The 24,468-nt window shown below is 40.2% G+C and overlaps 1 protein-coding gene across 2 annotated transcripts in view; it reads right to left on the bottom strand.

The window, feature by feature from the left end:
* limch1a (LIM and calponin homology domains 1a) overlaps positions 1 to 18,798 on the bottom strand; it is a 120,688-nt gene extending 101,890 nt beyond the window's left edge. The window contains 1 exon segment of one of the 2 annotated variants that reach the window (NM_001430852.2): positions 18,409 to 18,798. In NM_001430852.2, coding sequence (NP_001417781.2) covers positions 18,409 to 18,510 — 102 coding nt within the window. In that variant the 5' untranslated portion in view covers positions 18,511 to 18,798. 2 annotated transcript variants of the gene reach the window in all.
* Positions 18,799 to 24,468: the final 5,670 nt, after the last annotated feature.

Here is a 24,468-nt window from a genome sequence, read left to right as displayed (position 1 = left end):
AATAATACTTTCACTTAAAAATACAATCATAATTTACTTATTAACATTTAAATTAATCTATGATTTTAATCAAATATTCTTGGGTTATAATAATAATAATAACAATAATAATAATAATAATAATAATAATAATAATAATAATAATAATAATAATGATAAAGTAATAATTTTATGTGAAATATATGTTCACATCTCACTTTATTAACATTTATTTAATAACTTCTAAAATATTAATTCATATAATAATAATAAAAATATTTTTTATTATTATTATTCATTCATTTTCTTTTCGGCTTTGTCCCTTTATTAATCTGGGGTCGGCACAGCGGAATGAACCACCAACTTATCCAGCATATGTTTTACGCAGCGGATGCCCTTCCAGCTACAATCTATCTCTGGGAAACATCTATACACACTCTTTCACACTCAAACACTATGGACAATTTAGCCTACCCAATTCCCAAGATTAATAAAGGGAATACGCCGAAAAGAAAATGAATGAATTATTATTATTATTTATATTATTATTACTAAACGTATCTGAATGAATGAATTAGGACTGCACGATATTGGAAAAAAACTGACATTGCAATGGTTTGTTTTTTACCTATATACAGTTGAAGTCAGAATTATTAGCCCCACTGAATTTTTTCCCCAAATTTCTGTTTAATGAAGGGAAGATTGTTTCAGCATATTTCTAAGCATAATAGTTTTAGAAGCCTATTTCTAATAACTGATTTATTTTATCTTTGTCATGATGACAGTAAATAATATTTTACTATTTTACACTTCTGTACAGTTTAAAGTCACATTTCAAGAGTTCACACTTAGCTGATGATTGATTATAAGCAAGTTTGGCATGCTGTCCCGGGAGAGAGCCCTGAGCTCGAAGGTTCTTGAGCCCTGGGCTCCCTCCCGTTTGGAGGAAGAGAGGGGAGCCTCGAGCTCAGGTAGATCTCGACAACTCCCCTTTTTATAATAGCTAAAGATTAAGATTGAAGGCTATTAAAAGATATGCTGCATTATTAGATTACCTGTATTGAAATTTAGATTTAACGATTAACTTGTTGTACATGTTTTTGAAATGTGGGAGGAAACCGGAGAACCCGGGGAAAACCCACGCAAGCACGGGAAGAACATGCAAACTACACACAGAAACGACCACCGGCCTGTTAAGGAACTAGAACCGGTGACGTTCTTGCTGTGAGGCGACAGTGCTAGTCACTGAGCCACCGTGCTGCCCTATGGAGGGAAAGGTGAAAAGGTAGGGGTGGAAGGGGGGATTCTTCAAATCGAAGATGACTGTAGTGAGAAAACCCTGGCTCTTTATAGTGGTTAGGAATGGCCTGATTGGTGGATCAAGCATGCTAATGCAGGACCAGCCGTGTTCAATCATAATCACGTGCTCCTCTCGAAATTAGTTTATGAATAAACTTCACTTCAAGAGTTCACACTTAGCTGATGATTGATTATAAGCAAGTTTGGCATGCTGTCCCGGGAGAGAGCCCTGAGCTCGAAGGTTCTTGAGCCCTGGGCTCCCTCCCGTTTGGAGGAAGAGAGGGGAGCCTCGAGCTTAGGTAGATCTCGACAACTCCCCAAAATGCTCCGCTCGGGACAGCAGCCGTGTATTTGAAGAACCCCCCAAAAGGCACAGGAGATTAATGCCATATCCGGCTGCTGAAAAGTGATACAGAAATAGCTTGGAGGAGCAACAGAGACTGGTGTGGGTGTAAAAATTAACTGAAGGTGCTTATGTATGACTATGTGTGCCCCCGGGTCCTGTTAATTGTAAGGACCAGCGGGAGAGTGAGTGGGGTAAGTGTAAAGGTTTAAAACATATGTGGTGAGTTTCGTAAAGGTTTAGTATAGTAGTGATGGAAAATTAAGCTGTAAGGTTCTGCGGAGCTGTAGCTGCAGATGAGAAGCGGTTAACTGATTAACCGCTTTGGCAGTCCAATGGGGAGTGTGTCAGTAATGGTATGGATAAATAGTAGTGTGCGTGAGCTCCGGTGGAGCGATACTGCTGCAGCAGTGGTGCAGGGGGGATGAAGCTCGGCTGAGCGTCTCTGCGACTGCAGAGGTGCGATGGTAGTCAGTACTAAGGGGAAGAATACGCTTCTGCAGCAGCGTTTTAACTGCTTTAGCAGTGCTGGGAGTGACAGAAGTGGTATAAGTGTAATGGAAGTGTGCATGAGCTCCAGCAGAGCGTCACTGCTGCAGCAGTGGTGCAGGGGATGTAAATGATGCTCGGCTGAGCGTCTCTGCTGCTGCAGAGGTGCAATGGAAGTCAGTATTTGTAAGGGAAATACGCCTCCGCAGGGACGTTTAACTGCTTTAGCAGTGCTGGAGAGTGTATCAGTATTGGGTTGCTAAATGAAAGTGTATATGCACTCGCTGAGCGTCACTGCTGCGGCAGTGATGTGGAGGGGAGTGATGCTCGGCTGAGCGTCTCTGCGACTGCAGAGGTGCGGTGGTAGTCAGTCCTAAGGGGAAGAATACGCTTCTGCAGCAGCGTTTTAACTGCTTTAGCAGTGCTGGGAGTGACAGAAGTGGTATAAGTGTAATGGAAGTGTGCATGAGCTCCAGCAGAGCGTCACTGCTGCAGCAGTGGTGCAGGGGATGTATATGATGCTCGGCTGAGCGTCTCTGCTGCTGCAGAGGTGCAATGGAAGTCAGTATCTGGAAGGTAAATACGCCTCCGCAGAGACGTTTAACTGCTTTGGCAGTGCTGGAGAGTGTATCAGTAGTGGATTGCTAAGTGGAAGTGTATATGCGCTCGCTAAGCGTCACTACTGCGGCAGTGATGTAGAGGGGAGTGATGCTCGGCTGAGCGTCTCTGCGGCTGCAGAGGTGCGGTGAAAGTCAGTTTCTAAAGGGAAGTGCGCTTTGGAGAGCTGATTAACAGCGGTGTAGCAGATAGGAATCAGGCACAGTAGAGCAACTCTGTGGCTGCAGGGGTGCATAGGTATTCAGAGTCTGGTGCATTATATGTGTGAAAGCAATACATGTTCCCGCTAAGCCTTTACAGCTGTATTATAGCGGGGAGTGTGGTGATGGAAAATAAATTGATACTACAATGCAATGTAATTGAGTGGAGCTGCTGTAAAGGTGTGATGGTGGTCAGTATGTAAGCAATACGAGTGCCCGCTAAGCCTTTATGGCTGTATTGTTGCGGGGAGTGTGGCGATGGAAAATAAATTGATGCTACAATGCAATGTAATTAAGTGGAGCTGCTGTAGAGGTGTAATTGTAGTCAGTATGGAAGCAATACGAGTTCCCGCTACGCCTTTACGGCTGTATTATTGCGGCGGAGTGTGATAATGGTTAAATGTTGTTTTTTTTTTTTTTTTTGGAAAAGTGTACATGTGAGCTCTTAAAGAGCTTCACTGCTGTGGCAGTGGGAGCTTGGGGCTACCCCTGTGGGAGTCCGAGCTGCGGAGAATGAGTGCAAGTGAAATTGAAAAATTATGAAGAGGAAGAGAAGGGAAGTTTAATAAAATAAAAAGGAAAGTTTAGTAAAAATGAGTCCTATGCAACTAAGACAGAAAGTAGGAAGAACAGACAGAGTCATGCTGCTTGGAAACTAGGTTGAAGTCTCCAACCGAGAATCAGCTGGGCTTCTCTGAGGAAATATTGGCTGAGGCAAATTGAGGATTTAGAGGTGTTAGAGGACCAATGACAGAGTTTATATCTGTTGTTGGAAGACTGTTCAGGCAGGGCGTCACTGCTGCAGCATTGGTGCAGGGGAAAAAATAATCTCAGCAGAGCTTCTCTGCAGTTACAGAAGTGCAATAAAATCAGTGGTGCAGAGAATTAAGGCTAAACAGCCGTCTCTGCAGTTGCAGCTCAGGCAAAGCTTAACTGTTGCAGCAGTGGTGCAGAGGGAGAATAAGGCTCGGCAAAGCGTCTCTGCAGTAGCAGAGGTGCAGTGGTACTCAGTATTAGCGCCTCACACGGAAATACTAAGTACTATTAGCAGTGATATTTAGAGATGAAAGTGATAAAGGGGCTCAGCTAGAGCGTCACTGCAGTTGCCGTGATGTTAATGGGGTGTATAGTTAAGTGGAGCACCTAAACAGTCGATATTAGTAAGTTTTGAGTGCTCCCGCAGGGACGTTAAATACTGCCTTTAGTGATATGTAAAGATGAAGGTGAATAAGGCATATGCTAGAGGTTCACTGCGGTAGCAGTGGTGCTTTGGGTGTGCAACTCTGCGGAGCATTTCTGCGGCTGCTGTGGTGTAGTGGGCCAGTATAGAGGCAACTTGTGCTCCCGCAGAAGCATTTACTGCTGTATTAGTGCGGGGAGTGCAACGATAGTGGTATTTAGAAAATTTGTAAGTGTATGCAAGCTCATTTAGAACGTTCCTGTTGCAGCAACTGAAACTCAAGACAACCCCTGAATTGGTCGGAGCTGTGGTGAATGAAAGTAAATAGAAGTATAGGATAGTTTAAATTTGGAGAGAAAAAGTTAAAGCTAGAAAAACAGGGAAGGGTAGTGAAGGAGCTCCTATGTTAAATAGGAAGGGAAATAGGAAGGAAATGACAGAGTCATACTTCATACCCAATAATGCATGATGGTGGAAGTTGGCTGGAGATGATCGGCTGGGCTTCCCCGAGGTGTTATTGCTCTTCTGTGGTGTAAAAATGCTAAGTGAAGTTTATTCATAAACTAATTTCGAGAGGAGCACGTGATTATGATTGAACACGGCTGGTCCTGCATTAGCATGCTTGATCCACCAATCAGGCCATTCCTAACCACTATAAAGAGCCAGGGTTTTCTCACTACAGTCATCTTCGATTTGAAGAATACACTGCTCTGCATCAACTGCTACTGCTACTGCTACTGCTACTGCTACTGCTACTGCTACTGCTACTGCTACTGCTACTGCTACATCAACTTCTCCAGCTACATCAACTTCTCCAGCTACATCAACTTCTCCAGCTACATCAACTTCTCCAGCTACATCAACTTCTCCAGCTACATCAACTTCTCCAGCTACATCAACTTCTCCAGCTACATCAACTTCTCCAGCTACATCAACTTCTCCAGCTACATCAACTTCTCCAACAACAACAACTTCTCCAGCTACATCAACTTCTCCAACAACAACTTCTCCAACAACAACTTCTCCAACAACAACTTCTCCAGCTACATCAACAACAACTTCTCCAGCTACATCAACTTCTCCAACAACAACAACTTCTCCAGCTACATCAACAACAACTTCTCCAACAACAACTTCTCCAACAACAACAACTTCTCCAGCTACAACTTCTCCAACAACAACAACTTCTCCAGCTACAACTTCTCCAACAACAACAACTTCTCCAGCTACAACTTCTCAACCTTCTACTTCAATTGCCTCACACAATGCAATCTCTGTGTCTTCAACCCAATTCTCCAACAAGATCACAGTAAAAACTCGATCACCATCCATGAACTTTGCCTAAACTCTCGATGCCTGCGATCCAAGCTGAACTCTCTTCTAGGGGTGCACCAGCGGTAACATACATGACACTTTTTAAGGGGAAGCCTCACAAACTACAACTAAGATTAAACATCCATCTTTAAAGGATGATTCTAGCGTGAATAGAATGACTCACCTCTCAATCAAGGTTCTAGACAATCCAATCCTTAAAACATCAGTCCACAACTTATGCATACATTGATAAACATCCATGTTAATCCTCCAAACTAGTCGCTGTGGTGCATTCAATAGAGTAGCGTCTCCAATCATAACACTAGTTCTCTGGCAAACAAAATGGCCGCCAGCCTTTTTCTGCAACTTTGATTGACACTCCTTCGAGCCAATAGCTGAAAGGAGAAGCGTCACCATCCAATGAACTCTCAAAAATTTGAGATGGTCCCACCCTCTCTCATGACAAGCTCATGAATGATTATCATTACATTTACACAATTACTACTAAATGGTGACATTAGTTTAAGTTCAGGGTTTGATGTTGGCAGATGATAAATAAATAAATACATAAATATATAAATAAATAATAAAGAAAATAAATAATTATAAAATGTATAAATCAAAAAAAAAAAAAAAAAAAAAAAAAAAAAAAAAAAAAAAAAAAAAAAAGCCACATCTGATAGCAGTTTAACTTCTAAAAAGTTTACTCTGCTATTGAAAAACATTCAACCCATTAGGCATAGAAGTCCAATCGTAATATGCCCCAGTGACTCATGTCCATACACTTATAAGCCATAAGCTTATAATGGAAAGTTGGTTAGATGTGAAAACAGCAAAGAAACAAACTTCCCGCTTTGACTTCCACAAATGAGAGGAGGACATTTCTGACATGTCTGATGTTTCATCAATTGACTCTGCATTAGATACAAACCAAGGGGTTTAAACTCCACTATAATTCCACCTACCCTGTCTTCAAGAGGTACATCAGGACCACTAGCCGAGCAGATTTCCCAATTAATATGCTATCCTTAGGAGGGACAAATGCCTACCTCTACTATCTTTGCTCGTTGCGACAATGAGGCTTCGTACCATGCATTAACAAAGGCACTTCCACACTTAGTTGCCCATGCTCTTATTAAGACGCCCCGCATGGTTATCAGCTAAAATAATTCATTGTGTTTGCCATACATGTACCATGTTGTAATGTCATTTCTGATTCTCTCTTGTTTTTCTCATTTCAGAGATCATGTCAGCTGGTTGCAGAAGCTGACCCTCATCCAACCTATTACACTCCACATCCATTTCTAAATACATTTACACTCTTTGCAAATGACACTTTTCCACTCACATAGCCCACACCCTCGATGCCATATTCACACTAGCCTTTTTAATTTAAGTCTTCTGAACTAAGTATGACATTTCAATCCAACGATACACCTAACCATATCTGATCTATCTTCGCAGGATGAAGGGATGCAGGATGATATCCGTTCCCCCACACACCTGTTCTAAACAGGCCCGGATTGACTAATCGGGAGGACCGGGAGAATTCCCGGTGGGCCGGTCCGTTTTTTTTGGCCGCGAGGGCCGGTGTCCCTAGCTCCAGAATCTGTTGCTCTCAGCAGTGACACTTTTTTAATTCATTTACTTGACCACAGCTTTTTATTCATTATAAAAAAAAAAAATAAAAAAAAAATGATAGTGCCATTAGAAACTGATTTGGAAATATTTATTTACTTATTTTAATATAGTCAGTCGTGAACTGAGGTGGGCTGGTCTGAGGCTTGAAACTCCAGAGCTGAAAAGGTGTCCCACTCCGGCCCTGGTTCTAAACCTCTTAGCATTTTTACACCACAGAAGAGCAATAACACCTCGGGGAAGCCCAGCCGATCATCTCCAGCCAACTTCCACCATCATGCATTATTGGGTATGAAGTATGACTCTGTCATTTCCTTCCTATTTCCCTTCCTATTTAACATAGGAGCTCCTTCACTACCCTTCCCTGTTTTTCTAGCTTTAACTTTTTCTCTCCAAATTTAAACTATCCTATACTTCTATTCACTTTCATTCACCACAGCTCCGACCAATTCAGGGGTTGTCTTGAGTTTCAGTTGCTGCAACAGGAACGTTCTAAATGAGCTTGCATACACTTACAAATTTTCTAAATACCACTATCGTTGCACTCCCCGCACTAATACAGCAGTAAATGCTTCTGCGGGAGCACAAGTTGTCTCCATACTGGCCCACTACACCACTGCAGCCGCAGAAATGCTCCGCAAAGTTGCACACCCAAAGCACCACTGCTACCGCAGTGAACCTCTAGCATATGCCTTATTCACCTTCATCTTTACATATCACTAAAGGCAGTATTTAACGTCCCTGCGGGAGCACTCAAACTTACTAATATCGACTGTTTAGGTGCTCCACTTAACTATACACCCCATTAACATCACGGCAACTGCAGTGACGCTCTAGCTGAGCCCCTTTATCACTTTCATCTCTAAATATCACTGCTAATAGTACTTAGTATTTCCGTGTGAGGCGCTAATACTGAGTACCACTGCACCTCTGCTACTGCAGAGACGCTTTGCCGAGCCTTATTCTCCCTCTGCACCACTGCTGCAACAGTTAAGCTTTGCCTGAGCTGCAACTGCAGAGACGGCTGTTTAGCCTTAATTCTCTGCACCACTGATTTTATTGCACTTCTGTAACTGCAGAGAAGCTCTGCTGAGATTATTTTTTCCCCTGCACCAATGCTGCAGCAGTGACGCCCTGCCTGAACAGTCTTCCAACAACAGATATAAACTCTGTCATTGGTCCTCTAACACCTCTAAATCCTCAATTTGCCTCAGCCAATATTTCCTCAGAGAAGCCCAGCTGATTCTCGGTTGCAGACTTCAACCTAGTTTCCAAGCAGCACGACTCTGTCTGTTCTTCCTACTTTCTGTCTTAGTTGCATAGGACTCATTTTTACTAAACTTTCCTTTTTATTTTATTAAACTTCCCTTCTCTTCCTCTTCATAATTTTTCAATTTCACTTGCACTCATTCTCCGCAGCTCGGACTCCCACAGGGGTAGCCCCAAGCTCCCACTGCCACAGCAGTGAAGCTCTTTAAGAGCTCACATGTACACTTTTCAACAAAAAAAAAAAAAAAAAAAAAATTTACCATTATCACACTCCGCCGCAATAATACAGCCGTAAAGGCGTAGCGGGAACTCGTATTGCTTCCATACTGACTACAATTACACCTCTACAGCAGCTCCACTTAATTACATTGCATTGTAGCATCAATTTATTTTCCATCACCACACTCCCCGCAACAATATAGCCATAAAGGCTTAGCGGGAACTCGTATTGCTTACATACTGACCACCATCACACCTTTACAGCAGCTCCACTCAATTACATTGCATTGTAGTATCAATTTATTTTCCATCACCACACTCCCCGCTATAATACAGCTGTAAAGGCTTAGCGGGAACATGTATTGCTTTCACACATATAATGCACCAGACTCTGAATACCTATGCACCCCTGCAGCCACAGAGTTGCTCTACTGTGCCTGATTCCTATCTGCTACACCGCTGTTAATCAGCTCTCCAAAGCGCACTTCCCTTTAGAAACTGACTTTCACCGCACCTCTGCAGCCGCAGAGACGCTCAGCCGAGCATCACTCCCCTCTACATCACTGCCGCAGTAGTGACGCTTAGCAAGCGCATATACACTTCCACTTAGCAATCCACTACTGATACTCTCTCCAGCACTGCCAAAGCAGTTAAACGTCTCTGCGGAGGCGTATTTACCTTCCAGATACTGACTTCCATTGCACCTCTGCAGCAGCAGAGACGCTCAGCCGAGCATCATTTACATCCCCTGCACCACTGCTGCAGCAGTGACGCTCTGCTGGAGCTCATGCACACTTCCATTACACTTATACCACTTCTGTCACTCCCAGCACTGCTAAAGCAGTTAAAACGCTGCTGCAGAAGCGTATTCTTCCCCTTAGGACTGACTACCACCGCACCTCTGCAGTCGCAGAGACGCTCAGCCGAGCATCACTCCCCTCCACATCACTGCCGCAGCAGTGACGCTCAGCGAGCGCATATACACTTTCATTTAGCAACCCAATACTGATACACTCTCCAGCACTGCTAAAGCAGTTAAACGTCCCTGCGGAGGCGTATTTCCCTTACAAATACTGACTTCCATTGCACCTCTGCAGCAGCAGAGACGCTCAGCCGAGCATCATTTACATCCCCTGCACCACTGCTGCAGCAGTGACGCTCTGCTGGAGCTCATGCACACTTCCATTACACTTATACCACTTCTGTCACTCCCAGCACTGCTAAAGCAGTTAAAACGCTGCTGCAGAAGCGTATTCTTCCCCTTAGTACTGACTACCATCGCACCTCTGCAGTCGCAGAGACGCTCAGCCGAGCTGCATCCCCCCTGCACCACTGCTGCAGCAGTGTCGCTCCACCGGAGCTCACGCACACTACTAATTATCCATACCATTACTGACACACTCCCCATTGGACTGCCAAAGCGGTTAATCAGTTAACCGCTTCTCATCTGCAGCTACAGCTCCGCAGAACCTTACAGCTTCATTTTCCATCACTACTATACTAAACCTTTACGAAACTCACCACATATGTTTTAAACCTTTACACTTACCCCACTCACTCTCCCGCTGGTCCTTACAATTAACAGGACCCGGGGGCACACATAGTCATACATAAGCACCTTCAGTTAATTTTTACACCCACACCAGTCTCTGTTGCTCCTCCAAGCTATTTCTGTATCACTTTTCAGCAGCCGGATATGGCATTAATCTCCTGTGCCTTTTGGGGGGTTCTTCAAATACGCGGCTGCTGTCCCGAGCGGAGCATTTTGGGGAGTTGTCGAGATCTACCTGAGCTCGAGGCTCCCCTCTCTTCCTCCAAACGGGAGGGAGCCCAGGGCTCAAGAACCTTCGAGCTCAGGGCTCTCTCCCGGGACAGCATGCCAAACTTGCTTATAATCAATCATCAGCTAAGTGTGAACTCTTGAAGTGAAGTTTATTCATAAACTAATTTCGAGAGGAGCACGTGATTATGATTGAACACGGCTGGTCCTGCATTAGCATGCTTGATCCACCAATCAGGCCATTCCTAACCACTATAAAGAGCCAGGGTTTTCTCACTACAGTCATCTTCGATTTGAAGAATCCCCCCTTCCACCCCTACCTTTTCACCTTTCCCTCCATAGGGCAGCACGGTGGCTCAGTGACTAGCACTGTCGCCTCACAGCAAGAACGTCACCGGTTCTAGTTCCTTAACAGGCCGGTGGTCGTTTCTGTGTGTAGTTTGCATGTTCTTCCCGTGCTTGCGTGGGTTTTCCCCGGGTTCTCCGGTTTCCTCCCACATTTCAAAAACATGTACAACAAGTTAATCGTTAAATCTAAATTTCAATACAGGTAATCTAATAATGCAGCATATCTTTTAATAGCCTTCAATCTTAATCTTTAGCTATTATAAAAAGGGGAGTTGTCGAGATCTACCTGAGCTCGAGGCTCCCCTCTCTTCCTCCAAACGGGAGGGAGCCCAGGGCTCAAGAACCTTCGAGCTCAGGGCTCTCTCCCGGGACAGCATGCCAAACTTGCTTATAATCAATCATCAGCTAAGTGTGAACTCTTGAAGAGGTTTAGAACCAGGGCCGGAGTGGGACACCTTTTCAGCTCTGGAGTTTCAAGCCTCAGACCAGCCCACCTCAGTTCACGACTGACTATATTAAAATAAGTAAATAAATATTTCCAAATCAGTTTCTAATGGCACTATCATTTTTTTTTTTTTTTTATTTTTTTTTTTTATTATTATTTTTTTTTTTTTTTTAATAATGAATAAAAAGGCTGTGGTCAAGTAAATGAATTAAAAAAAGTGTCACTGCTGAGAGCAACAGATTCTGGAGCTAGGGACACCGGTCCTCGCGGCCAAAAAAAAAAAAAAACGGACCGGCCCACCGGGAATTCTCCCGGTCCTCCCGATTAGTCAATCCGGGCCTGTTTAGAACAGGTGTGTGGGGGAACGGATATCATCCTGCATCCCTTCATCCTGCGAAGATAGATCAGATATGGTTAGGTGTATCGTTGGATTGAAATGTCATACTTAGTTCAGAAGACATAAATTAAAAAGGCTAGTGTGAATATGGCATCGAGGGTGTGGGCTATGTGAGTGGAAAAGTGTCATTTGCAAAGAGTGTAAATGTATTTAGAAATGGATGTGGAGTGTAATAGGTTGGATGAGGGTCAGCTTCTGCAACCAGCTGACATGATCTCTGAAATGAGAAAAACAAGAGAGAATCAGAAATGACATTACAACATGGTACATGTATGGCAAACACAATGAATTATTTTAGCTGATAACCATGCGGGGCGTCTTAATAAGAGCATGGGCAACTAAGTGTGGAAGTGCCTTTGTTAATGCATGGTACGAAGCCTCATTGTCGCAACGAGCAAAGATAGTAGAGGTAGGCATTTGTCCCTCCTAAGGATAGCATATTAATTGGGAAATCTGCTCGTCTAGTGGTCCTGATGTACCTCTTGAAGACAAGGTAGTTGGAATTATAGTGGAGTTTAAACCCCTTGGTTTGTATCTAACGCAGAGTCAATTGATGAAACATCAGACATGTCAGAAATGTCCTCCTCTCATTCGTGGAAGTCAAAGCGGGAAGTTTGTTTTTTTGCTGTTCTCACATCTAACCAACTTGCCATTATAAGCTTATGGCTTATAAGTGTATGGACGTGAGTCACTGGGGCATATTACGATTGGACTTCTATGCCTAATGGGTTGAATGTTTTTCAATAGCAGAGTAAACTTTTTAGAAGTTAAACTGCCATCAGATGTGGCTTTTTTTTTTTTTTTTTTTTTTTTTTTTTTTTTTTTTTTTTTTTTTTTTTTTTTTGATTTATACATTTTATAATTATTTATTTTCTTTATTATTTATTTATTTATTTATGTATTTATTTATTTATCATCTGCCAACATCAAACCCTGAACTTAAATTAATGTCACCATTTAGTAGTAATTGTGTAAATGTAATGATAATCATTCATGAGCTTGTCATGAGAGAGGGTGGGACCATCTCAAATTTTTGAGAGTTCATTGGATGGTGACGCTTCTCCTTTCAGCTATTGGCTCGAAGGAGTGTCAATCAAAGTTGCAGAAAAAGGCTGGCGGCCATTTTGTTTGCCAGAGAACTAGTGTTATGATTGGAGACGCTACTCTATTGAATGCACCACAGCGACTAGTTTGGAGGATTAACATGGATGTTTATCAATGTATGCATAAGTTGTGGACTGATGTTTTAAGGATTGGATTGTCTAGAACCTTGATTGAGAGGTGAGTCATTCTATTCACGCTAGAATCATCCTTTAAAGATTGATGTTTAATCTTAGTTGTAGTTTGTGAGGCTTCCCCTTAAAAAGTGTCATGTATGTTACCGCTGGTGCACCCCTAGAAGAGAGTTCAGCTTGGATCGCAGGCATCGAGAGTTTAGGCAAAGTTCATGGATGGTGATTGAGTTTTTACTGTGATCTTGTTGGAGAATTGGGTTGAAGACACAGAGATTGCATTGTGTGAGGCAATTGAAGTAGAAGGTTGAGAAGTTGTAGCTGGAGAAGTTGTTGTTGTTGGAGAAGTTGATGTAGCTGGAGAAGTTGTTGTTGGAGAAGTTGATGTAGCTGGAGAAGTTGTTGTTGGAGAAGTTGATGTAGCTGGAGAAGTTGTTGTTGTTGGAGAAGTTGTTGTTGTTGGAGAAGTTGATGTAGCTGGAGAAGTTGTTGTTGGAGAAGTTGATGTAGCTGGAGAAGTTGTTGTTGGAGAAGTTGTTGTAATTGGAGAAGTTGTTGTAGCTGGAGAAGTTGTTGGAGAAGTTGTTGTAGCTGGAGAAGTTGTTGTTGTTGGAGAAGTTGATGTAGCTGGAGAAGTTGTTGTTGTTGGAGAAGTTGATGTAGCTGGAGAAGTTGTTGTTGATGTAGCTGGAGAAGTTGTTGTTGTTGTTGTTGTTGGAGAAGTTGATGTAGCTGGAGAAGTTGTTGTTGCTGGAGAAGTTGATGTAGCTGGAGAAGTTGATGTAGCTGGAGAAGTTGATGTAGCTGGAGAAGTTGATGTAGCAGTAGCAGTAGCAGTAGCAGTAGCAGTAGCAGTAGCAGTAGCAGTAGCAGTAGCAGTAGCAGTAGCAGTAGCAGTAGCAGTAGCAGTAGCAGTAGCAGTAGCAGTAGCAGTAGCAGTTGATGCAGAGCAGTGTATTCTTCAAATCGAAGATGACTGTAGTGAGAAAACCCTGGCTCTTTATAGTGGTTAGGAATGGCCTGATTGGTGGATCAAGCATGCTAATGCAGGACCAGCCGTGTTCAATCATAATCACGTGCTCCTCTCGAAATTAGTTTATGAATAAACTTCACTTAAAGGCTTAACTAGGTTAATAAGGTGAACTAGGCAGGTTAGGGTAATTAGGCAAGTTATTGTATAACGATGGTTTGTTCTGTAGACTATCGAAAAAAAAAATAGCTTAAAGGGGCTAATTATTTTGTCCCAAAATTGTTTTTTTAAAAATTTAAAACTTCTAGCCGAAATAAAACAAATAAGACTTTCTCCAGACGAAAAAATATTATCAGACATACTGTAAAAATTTCCTTGCTCTGTTAAACATCATTTGTAAAATATTAAAAACAGAAAAAAAAAATCAAAAGGGGGCTAATAATTCTGACTTCAACTGTATACTGTGAATATAATTTCAGAAGCACTTGGCAAGGTTTCGTAATTTTACACCTGGATAATTTTTAGGTGACTGAATCTGCTAAATATTTATAATTATTTATATAAATATTTATAAATTAAATGACAAGATAAAAACAGTAGAACAACGATAAAACATTAAATAAACAGCATTACATTAAGTAATTAAATGTAAAAAAACACGTAAAATGCTTGACGTCATGCGAAGTGACTATTGCAGATTGTCACATTGCAATATAGATGCTAAAACGATATATTGTGCAGCCCTAGAATGAATAATTGAATGATTACTTTAAAATGACCAAAATACCATACATTGTATTGTATTACTTTTAACTAAATATTTACTCGCTACAACATAATAAGTCATATTAAATTTTGCTGAAAAGTCAAAAACATAAAGGGTATTAATAAAAATACAGGGATTATGTTCATAATAACTTAAGTAACTTGTGTATATATATATATATATATATATATATATATATATATATATATATATATATTATAGTATTATATAACATTAAATAACCTATATATCACTATGATATTGTCCGCCATGCTTTCAAAATATTGTCAGATGCTCAAAAACTTCATCTCAGTAGAGAATCTGATCTATAGATGAGTCTCAAGAGAGCTGTTTTTTTTTTTGCACTGCGGTCTGCTGTTAGAGCTTCATTCTGCCATATGTTTTTGTCTGTAATGTTATAGCTTATCCAGTGACTCACTTAAGAAAAGGCATTTTTAGCAGGAGACAGAAGAAGCATGTCTCTTCTCTGTGCCAATTCAGTTAAAACTATTTGCGCCCAGCAGGGTGCGAGGCTATTTCAGCCTGTCTATTAATACTGATCGTCCTAAAACGCGCTCCTGACATGAGCCTTCCAGTGAAACGCATCAACTGAAGGACAGACGAATAGCTGGTAATGCAGAGAATGTGTGAATGGACAACGGCATGACACTTTTGGTGGGATTTGTGAAATGTATTCACACATGCCACGCACACTCAAAAAAGGCAACTTCGTCTTTATTTATAGAGTCTGTCTGCTTACTGATCTCAGTGATGGTGACTGTAAGTGGGTCACAAATTCCTTATCTTGAGGAAATCCTGATTATCGCAATTTGTATATTATCATATCATGAGGTTGCATTGTAATATTACCACATGGATATTATCACAAGGATATACTGATGGTTCTTTTGTTTCAACAAAAATGTACAATTACAAATACGTAGCATAAACATTTAAATGACTAGTTTACTTTTCTAGATTAGATTTCAGAATAAGAGACCATGTTTGACTCATAACAATTTTATTAAAGTGTTTTGGTATTTTGTGCGAATTTTTGCATTTAATTGTCTTTAATTACACATAACATAGTGAATACGAGCTGAAACATGGTTGATGTGTGTTTTTTTTCTAGCATTAGGCATACGTCAATCTATAATGTTAGATCAATTGGGGTGATCCTGCAGTGAGAGTGCATCTCCTTTAAAAGTAACAAACATTCTATAATATTTTTGGCCTCCCCAGACACATTTTCGTTGTGGTCTGTGCTATTTGCAGTGCATTTCTCTATGTGTATGTGTTGTGAGTATTTTCATGCACATGTTTAGACAGAGATTGATGATTTAATGTGTACTATTTGCATCTCCATAAAATCTAACAACGATCTATAAACTTTTTGGGTCCCCCCCCCAACACATTTTCATTGTTGTCTGTGCTATTTGCAGTGCATTTCTGTATTTGCATGTGTTGTGAGTAGGGTTGGGTATAGACTTAATTGCAAACTAGCTTTTCTAGATTGGATTTCTATATAAGAAACCACATTTCTCTGCATTAAGCACACGTTTCATGATGTCTTTCATTAGTTTTGTCGGTTTTAATAGAGACATTAGCTATATGTATAGTATACTGGCTGAATGCACAGCAATTAGTGCAAACCAGTGATTTCAAATATTTGATCAAAATTTAAATAGAATTTAAAAATAGAAAGTGTTTGAAGAAAAATTATGCAAGGTTGACAAGTTTCAGATATGAGCTTTTTTCATTTTGTTTCATTCAGGAGTACTGATTCATTAATGATGTAATATGATTCATTCATTTTTTTTCTTTCAGCTTGGTCTCTATTTCAGAGGTTGCCACAGCAGAATGAATTGCCAACTATTCCAGCATATGTTTTCCACAGCAGAATAGACCCATACACACTTATTCACACACACACTCATACACTATAGGGACAATTTAGCTTACCCAAATTACCTATAGTGCATGTCAATGGACTGTGGAGGAAACGAGAGCACCCGGAGAAAACACACAGATAGAACATGCAAACTCAATACAGAATCGCCAACTGGTCCAGGCCGAGACTCGAACCAGTGCCCCTTTTGCTGTGATGCAACAGAGCTAACTACTGAGCCACCATATCGCCCAGTTTAATCAATAAAAAAAACATATAAAAACATGATCTTGTTTGCGTGCTGCCGTGACAACTGTAAAAGGGCGTGAACGTTAGAACACAGGGGGCGTGTCTTTAAAACCTTTGATTTGACCCACCATCCCATCTGAGAAGAAAGTGAGAGGGTTGGGGTGAATGCCTTTGACAGAGATCGTCATTTCTAATTTGACATAACCTTTTTTGTTTGTTTTATAGCTGAGCTACAAAAAACAAACTGAAAATAAACGTTTCAATCAATGTTGTAAATAAATCTGATTATTTAAAATGTAAACACTGTGACTCGACAGAATGAGGACAATACAGAAGACATCGACAAGCCAATCAAGGCAAAAACTAAAAAAGTCTATGATACTGTGTTAGTTAAAATAAATAGACTTTTTTAGTTATTTTTAAATATTCATTCATTTTCTTTTCGGCTTGTTCCTTTATTAATCTGGGGTCGCCACAGCGGAATGAACCGCCAACTTATCAAGCATATGTTTTAAACAGCGGATGCCCTTCCAAATGCAACCCATCCAATGGAAAGCATCCATACACACTCATTCACACACATACACTATGGGTTTAGCCTACCCCATCAAAAGCACCTGTCTTTGGGCAAACAGGAGCACTCAGAGGTAACCCACGCAAACACAGGGAGAACATGCAAACTCCACACAGAAATGCCAACTGTTGCAGCGAACCAGCGACCTTCTTGCTGTGAGGCGATTGTGCTACCCACTGCGGCACCGTGCTGCCCATTTTAAATATTATTAAATAAATTAGGAAATTACTCATGACAACTATATTTACCTTACGTCCCACTAGCCTCAATCCAGTTTAATTTTTGGCTCTTCATAAAAAAAAAGTTTGGGCACCCTAGCTCTAATAATAATTAGTTGGCATGTAGATGCAATATAACTTATAGTCAACGGAATGTGAAAAAGGCACCATCAAAATAAAGTAATACATAAACTTTTTATATTTGTTCATGTTTTATAGGATGAGTCCATCATCACACAACACTAGGCTGATCTACTCTACTGCACACGACTCTAGTCCTCAAATCTAGCTCAGTGACGTGAGGAATCTCCCTGTCCAATCCACAACCGCTAAAATGGGTCATAATATTAATACCAAGACCTACATCTTAAACTCTGGCATCTCTAGAGATGAAACAGATCTCCGATCACATCTTCAACTTTACAGTGAATCAGGTCAAATAAGGCATACATTCTCCATGCCACGAATAAAACAAACTGTAAACAAACTGTTTGCCTGATCTTGCGCGCTGCCGTGACGACTGGAAAGGGGGCGTGAATGTTAGAGGACAAGGGGGGCGTGTCTTTAAGCTTCCACAACAACTGGAATCGCTTAGCTGATGGGGGCGTGTCCGTGCATCCATCCCTCTGTTTTTGCACCTCTTCAAAAATGCATCATGTTTTGTTTGGAAAAGTGTCCGCTGGATTGGCGGATACTTATAATATAAAATCTGATTTAATTAGGCTGTTTGCTGTCATGACATGTAGCCTAAGAGAAATTCGGCGAGACATTAAAGCCGCGCTAGTCCGATTACAGCAGCCGAATCCCGCGCACATGATCCCCGCGCGCGGCTGCATGGGCTTCATAGCCCGTTGTTGTAACCAAACCCGCCACACTCACACAACAGGTGACGGTGCAATATTAATAAGCTTCTCAACACGCAACGCAACCTTTTTATATGAGCACGCAAACAAACACACGAGCATCGTTTACTTATATGAGCAGCGAACTCACCTCGATCCATTTCTGAGCTTCTTGAAAGGCTGATTCGGGGGTCGCTTCTGCAGGCTGATCCAGCTGGGCGTTTGAAGCCGAGTCGTCTCCAGAACTGGCCATTTCCCAAATAAAAAGCGTTTTAGCAAGAGGGCCACTGAAATCCTAGATGAGCTATCCGGAGTGTTTACTTCAGAGCATTGGCCGTCAAGCGGACGCGTTGAATATGCTGAGCTCGAGCGTTCACACACTGCGGTTCTCCAGCGCTCAGCAGCACTGCAGATGAACTGCACTTCTACCACGCGCGGTGCAATACGAGTCCGACCTCCTCTGCTAAAAATATAAGCTAAAAAAACATCTGAGGTCTCCGCTCAGCCAATGCGTACGAGCGCATCAGCCTCCCCGTCTGTCCTGCTGAAGAACGGGAGACTGGCATGCGCGAGAGAGTGCGGGGGAAAGGAATTTAACGAGAACAATAGAGCAGTTCCGTTACCGCTCCAGTTACGGCCAGATATCTCTCCCTCCCGCTCTATATTATATATCATATAGGCTATATGTTATGCTATAGAACAAAACGACTCTCTCCTCTCATCGTCTCTCTCAGTATAAAAAATACTCAATTTAAACAAAAAATGAAGTTTTTTTTAGCAAATATTATTTTAGTTTTTATTATTAAGTTTTATTTTTGAAATAATATTGTTTTTAGGTAAATTCATAATCCAAAAAAGTTACAACAAAATAGATGAAGAGAAAAGAGATGTAAGGAGATTAATATATCATGCTGCATTTTAAAAAAAAAAAAGTTCATTTTTACTGTGATGAGGACTATTTGCACATGTCTAATTTCATCTTTATCCATTTAAAATCGCACATAATATCCTCAGTGAGTGACAGAGCCTGAATTTTTATTTTACTGGACCTTGCTGAAATGATGGACCTACTCTCAAACCTATAAGCTTGCATTTTAAAGTGATAGTTCGCCCCAAAAGAATGCATATTTTATTAACCCAATTTAAGATATTTTAAATGAAATTCAGAAGCTCTCTCATCCTTCATTGACTCCTAGATCATGAGATGTTTAAAATCCAGAAAATGAACCACAAAACAGTCAATGTGACTTCAGTGGTTCAACTGCAACTATACAAAGCTTCAAGAACACGTTTGTGCACCCAAAAAACTGTAAATATGATTCTGTTTTCCACTAATTCATAGTATGTAAATGTCTTCTCTCCTGCCTCAGGTCAATATGGTGTGGGGCAATATGAAGTATTGCCATTAGTGCAACCCAGGCTCATTCTGAAAACGTACCTCTATATACATTACTGGAGAGCACCAAATATGTCCTAGGAGGTATGTTTTTGCAGATTTTATTTTTGTAAATCCACAATGGGCCCCTGTGTATGCCTATTGAGATCTCAAATTTCTCTTGCGAGTGCCATTCGCGCCTGCTATTCGTGCGTAAATCTATCAGCGGCTGTTGTCAACTGACTGAATGACTGACTGACTGACCAATCGACTGACCCACCCTCCTCCTTCCCTAAACCAAACCAATAGTGTTTTCAAAAGCACAGATTGACCAGCGCCCACCCACTTCCCTAAACCCAACCGACAGAGTATTCAAAAACAATGCAAAAAAAGAAAAGCCCCCGATTTTCATTACATTTTCAGATGTTAACACATTCTAACCCTTTTAATTAGTTGTTTGTTTTATTTTATGGCTTTTGTTTTTGTCTTACCCGCTTTCTGGAACCGTTCCAAGCCAGACTCGATCCCCGTCATCATGGTCAACTCCTTTCTGTGTCTCAGTTTCACCAATGTACGCAGCGAGCTACTGCACAAACTGGCTACAGCAGGAAAGTCGTCCCTATGGAGGTAGACGGTCACCTGGTAAGTGCAAAAAGCAACAGTGTCATATCGCCTCGTAGTGCTTGTTTTAAAGAATGCAACCATACATACTTCTCGCTACATAATTCTTGATCTCCATAAATGTATATAGGGCTACGTTTTCAGAATGAGCCTATGTTGCATTAGTATTAGTAGTGCTCAACACCAAATCATATTAAATTTAATAAACACACAGCATAACCTGATATGGAAGAGGTGAACAAAGCTGTTTTTACAGTTTTTATTGGCACAAAATGTTTTTGGAGTTTGGAATGTTTTGACAATGTTTTGGTTCCTTTTCTGAACTTTAAACACCTTGGTATTGTTGCTGTATATGGAGGACGAGAGAGCTCTCTGATTTCATCTAAAATATCTTAATTTGTGTTCCGAAGATGAATGACAGTATTGACAGAATTTTAATTTACGTTTGAACTAACATTTTGGGGATGTTAATGTCAACGCCTAAAATTGTTTTTTATTGATATAATCCATAAGAATTTGTAGGATCTTCGTACGTTTTAGTACGATTTGCTCACCCCACAATGATGGTTGGGTTTAGGGGTAGGCTTTGGTGCTACAACTTCTTTTAAAAATCATACATTTTCAAATGACTGAATTGAATTAGCCAGTAAGCTGACAAAACATAAAATATTTAGATTCCTTGATCGTTTTCTTGTGAGATCAGGCTGAAAAATGTCATTATTCGTTAATTTGTAAAGATTTTATTGCAAAACATGAAAATAGGTCAATATAAAATATTCATTCACTCATTCATATTCTTTTCAGCTTTGTCCCTTTATTCATCTGGGGCCGCCACAGCAGAATGAACCGCCAACTTATCTAGCATATGTTTTACGCAGCGGATGCCCTTCCAGCTGCAACCCATCTCTGGGAAACATCCATACACACTCATTCACACTCATACACTACAGACAATTTAGCATATACTGCATGTCTTTGGACTGTGAGGGAAACCGGAGCACCCGGAGGAAACCCAAGCGAATGCGGGAAACAATAAATAAAATATTGAATTAAATTTAATTAAATATTAAAAATACATAAAACTTATCAAGAAAAATATGAATTACAAAAATTTACCACATTACATTTGTATTCAAAACATGCAAATCAACTATGAAGTGTTTTGTTTTTAAAGTGGAAGTTCCCCAGAACTGTTTGAGTGTATTTAGGGGAGTTCACCATCCTTGGTATTTTTTCTTCCCCCACATTTTAAATATCTGTGGTACTGTAGTTCTAAGAAGGACAAAAATACCACGGTTAATTTCTGCCCTGGTACAATGTGCCACCTGTGCATGTTTGTTCCTAGTAGTCACATTTTGCAGCCAAACTGTAGGTTGTACTGCATTTACATCACATTGTCTCATTCAGACATTTACCCTGAATTTACAGCATAAGATAGAGTTGGAAAGATAATATAAAGTAACAGGTCTACATGGGTTAATTCTGTAATTACTATAATAAGTGCATAATGTAGTCTACAGTACACGTGGAACTGCACTGACAAATTAAAAGTGCATACTTTTAGTGTAATTGTGCATTGGAACAATAGTACAATAATTATATGGCTGTATACTTATTATGGATACATTAACTATTATTTTATATAATGAATGTTCAAGAGTACAAAATGAAGTTATGTAAACACTGTAAAGATCATAATTTGACTCTATTTGTCTCTAAAGCGCAACAGTTAATTTCTGTAAATAAAAGTTCCTTTTATTTTCTGAATTTATGAACAATAATTTTTATGTATAACTGAACAAGCTTTAAAGACGTAATCTGAGTTCATGAGTTGCATCTTTATCTGTTTAAATTCATTCATTTCCTTTTCAGCTTAGTCCCTTTATCAATAAAGGCTGCCACAGCGGAATCAACCACCAACTTATGTTTTACGCAGCAGATCAAAGAAGAAATCAGATATCTTTAGCTCCACCCGACTCCATGAAGCACCTCAAATTATAGAATTGAGTCAGTCTTTCTGTGATTTATGTTGTGGTCTAGTTCATAGCTTATAATGCTTTAAAATAGATTTCTTTTTGAAAAAAAATACATCTGAAGCTAGAGCAGCATTAAAATGGCCAACAATGTACACTGCCTGACAAACGTCTTGTTGTTGATCCCAGTTGTTAGAGCAACAAATAATAACTTGACTTATAGTTGATCATTTGGAGAAGTGGCAGAACGTGGAAAAGTGTTTTTTCTCAGGTGAATCATCTGTTGAACTGCATCCCAATCATCACAAATACTGCAGAAGACTTGACTCAGTCAAGTGTGGTGAAGGAAAAACCATGGTTTGGAGTTACATTCAGTATGGGGGCATGCGAGAGATTTGAAGAATGGATGGCAACATCAACAACTTAAGGTTTCATGACATTTGTGCTGCCCATTACATTAAACACCACAGTAGAGGGCAAATTCTTCAGCAGGAGAGCGCTCCTTCTCATACTTCAGCCTCCACATCAAAGTTACTGAAAGCAAAGAAAGTCAAACTGCTCCCGGATTGGCCAGCCCAGTCACCAGACATGAACATTATTGAGCATGTCTGGGGTAAGATAGAGGAGGAGGCATTGAAGATGAATCCAAAGAATCTTGACTTACTCTGGGAGTCCTACAAGAACGTTCTTTGCCATTCCAGATGACTTTATTAATAAGTTAATTGAGTCATTGCACAGGTGTATGGATGCAGTTCTCCAAGCTCGTAAAAGTCATACACAACATCAGTTCTTTTACTACTGCACTGTGACTTTATATTTTATACTGTACATTTTTTCTGTTAAGTGACAAGACTTTTGTCTAGGCAAAGTCAGACATTACTGTCCTATTTAAATAATTAAAATCAAGGCATGATCATATTTTATTTTGTTAAAATAATCAATCTAGGCGAGGCAGTGGCGCAGTAGGTAGTGCTGTCGCCTCACAGCAAGAAGGTTGCTGTTCCTCGGCTGGGTCAGTTGGCATTTCTGTGTGGAGTTTGCATGTTCTCCCTACGTTCGCATGGGTTTCCTCTGGGTGCTCCTGTTTCCTCCACAGTTCAAAGACATGCAGTGCAGATGAATTGCATTGGCTAAATTGTTTATATTTCTTTATATATTAGCATGAACTAAATGAAATGCAACTGCAAATAAACACAGCTGCCCTTAAGATAAATGACTTTTCTTTAAATCTGGCCTGCTGTCAAATTGTGTGTTAGTTTCAGATTGTGTATCCTTATACCAGATTCAGACCATTCTTGTGCAAAAAACTGATCTAAATGAGTCAGTTAAGAAGAGGACTAAATATGTCCAGATTATTATTTTTATTCTTGTTTGGTCTGAGCAGCAAAAGACAAGCAATAACCAGCATAAACTAGCAAACCAGCATCAAAACATACCTTACTAGCATATGATTTTTTTTAATGGTGTCCATACGCCACCTGCAGGAAAGACATCTTATTCCCCAAGGGAAATGCTTGTATGGTTGTTTTTAATTCACCCCTACAGTGGACAGGGAAAGTTATGTTTATTTAAATTACGAAATAATATTGTTGTGTCAAAGTTTGTTAAAAAACTAAATCAAAAGTTCATGTTGGTTGAGAATTTTGAAGTGAATTAAGTTTTTTTAATAGTTAGTTTAAAAGCTGACCATTTTACTAATTCTTTATACAATCACGGTTTTACTACACTAACAACAGTTTAACCAGGGCATTAACAAATTTTATAGGGCATATTCCATGATAATTTAGGCCTTTGTCTCATACATGGAAGTCTACCAAGAGAAACAACCCATTCTTGTCATTTTAAACCAAAAAATGTAAGCTAAAAACCCTAATATCACTAACCTTGCAAGATATCCAGAGAAATGTCGTCCCAAAAAGTTTTTGTATCAACTCTGTAACGGTAAATAATAAAACAACCACTTTATGATTTCACTAAGTGTTTACACCACGAATACAGGTTTAAAGCATTACAAACAATCACGCTAACCATTAAAATCACCAGGCCTACATGCTAAAGCTTTCTAGTCTTCTGGGACATTTCATATTTTTTGTTGTCTTTTTCACAAGCGTCTTTTTAATTATGCTGCAGTTGAGATAGAAGTTTGAATAACGTTAAAAAAAAACACAAACTGTCAGCATCTCCTCTGTTGACGAAATGCAACTAAAATTCAGGCCTAAAAATAATCCCATTATTGGCTACC

This window comes from Danio rerio, chromosome 1 (genome assembly GCF_052040795.2).
Source record: "Danio rerio strain M-AB ecotype USA chromosome 1, GRCz13ab, whole genome shotgun sequence".
Classification (NCBI taxonomy): domain Eukaryota; kingdom Metazoa; phylum Chordata; class Actinopteri; order Cypriniformes; family Danionidae; genus Danio; species Danio rerio.
The sequence above is the reverse complement of the archived record's forward strand: the minus strand, read 5'-3'. Positions and strand labels throughout refer to the sequence as shown.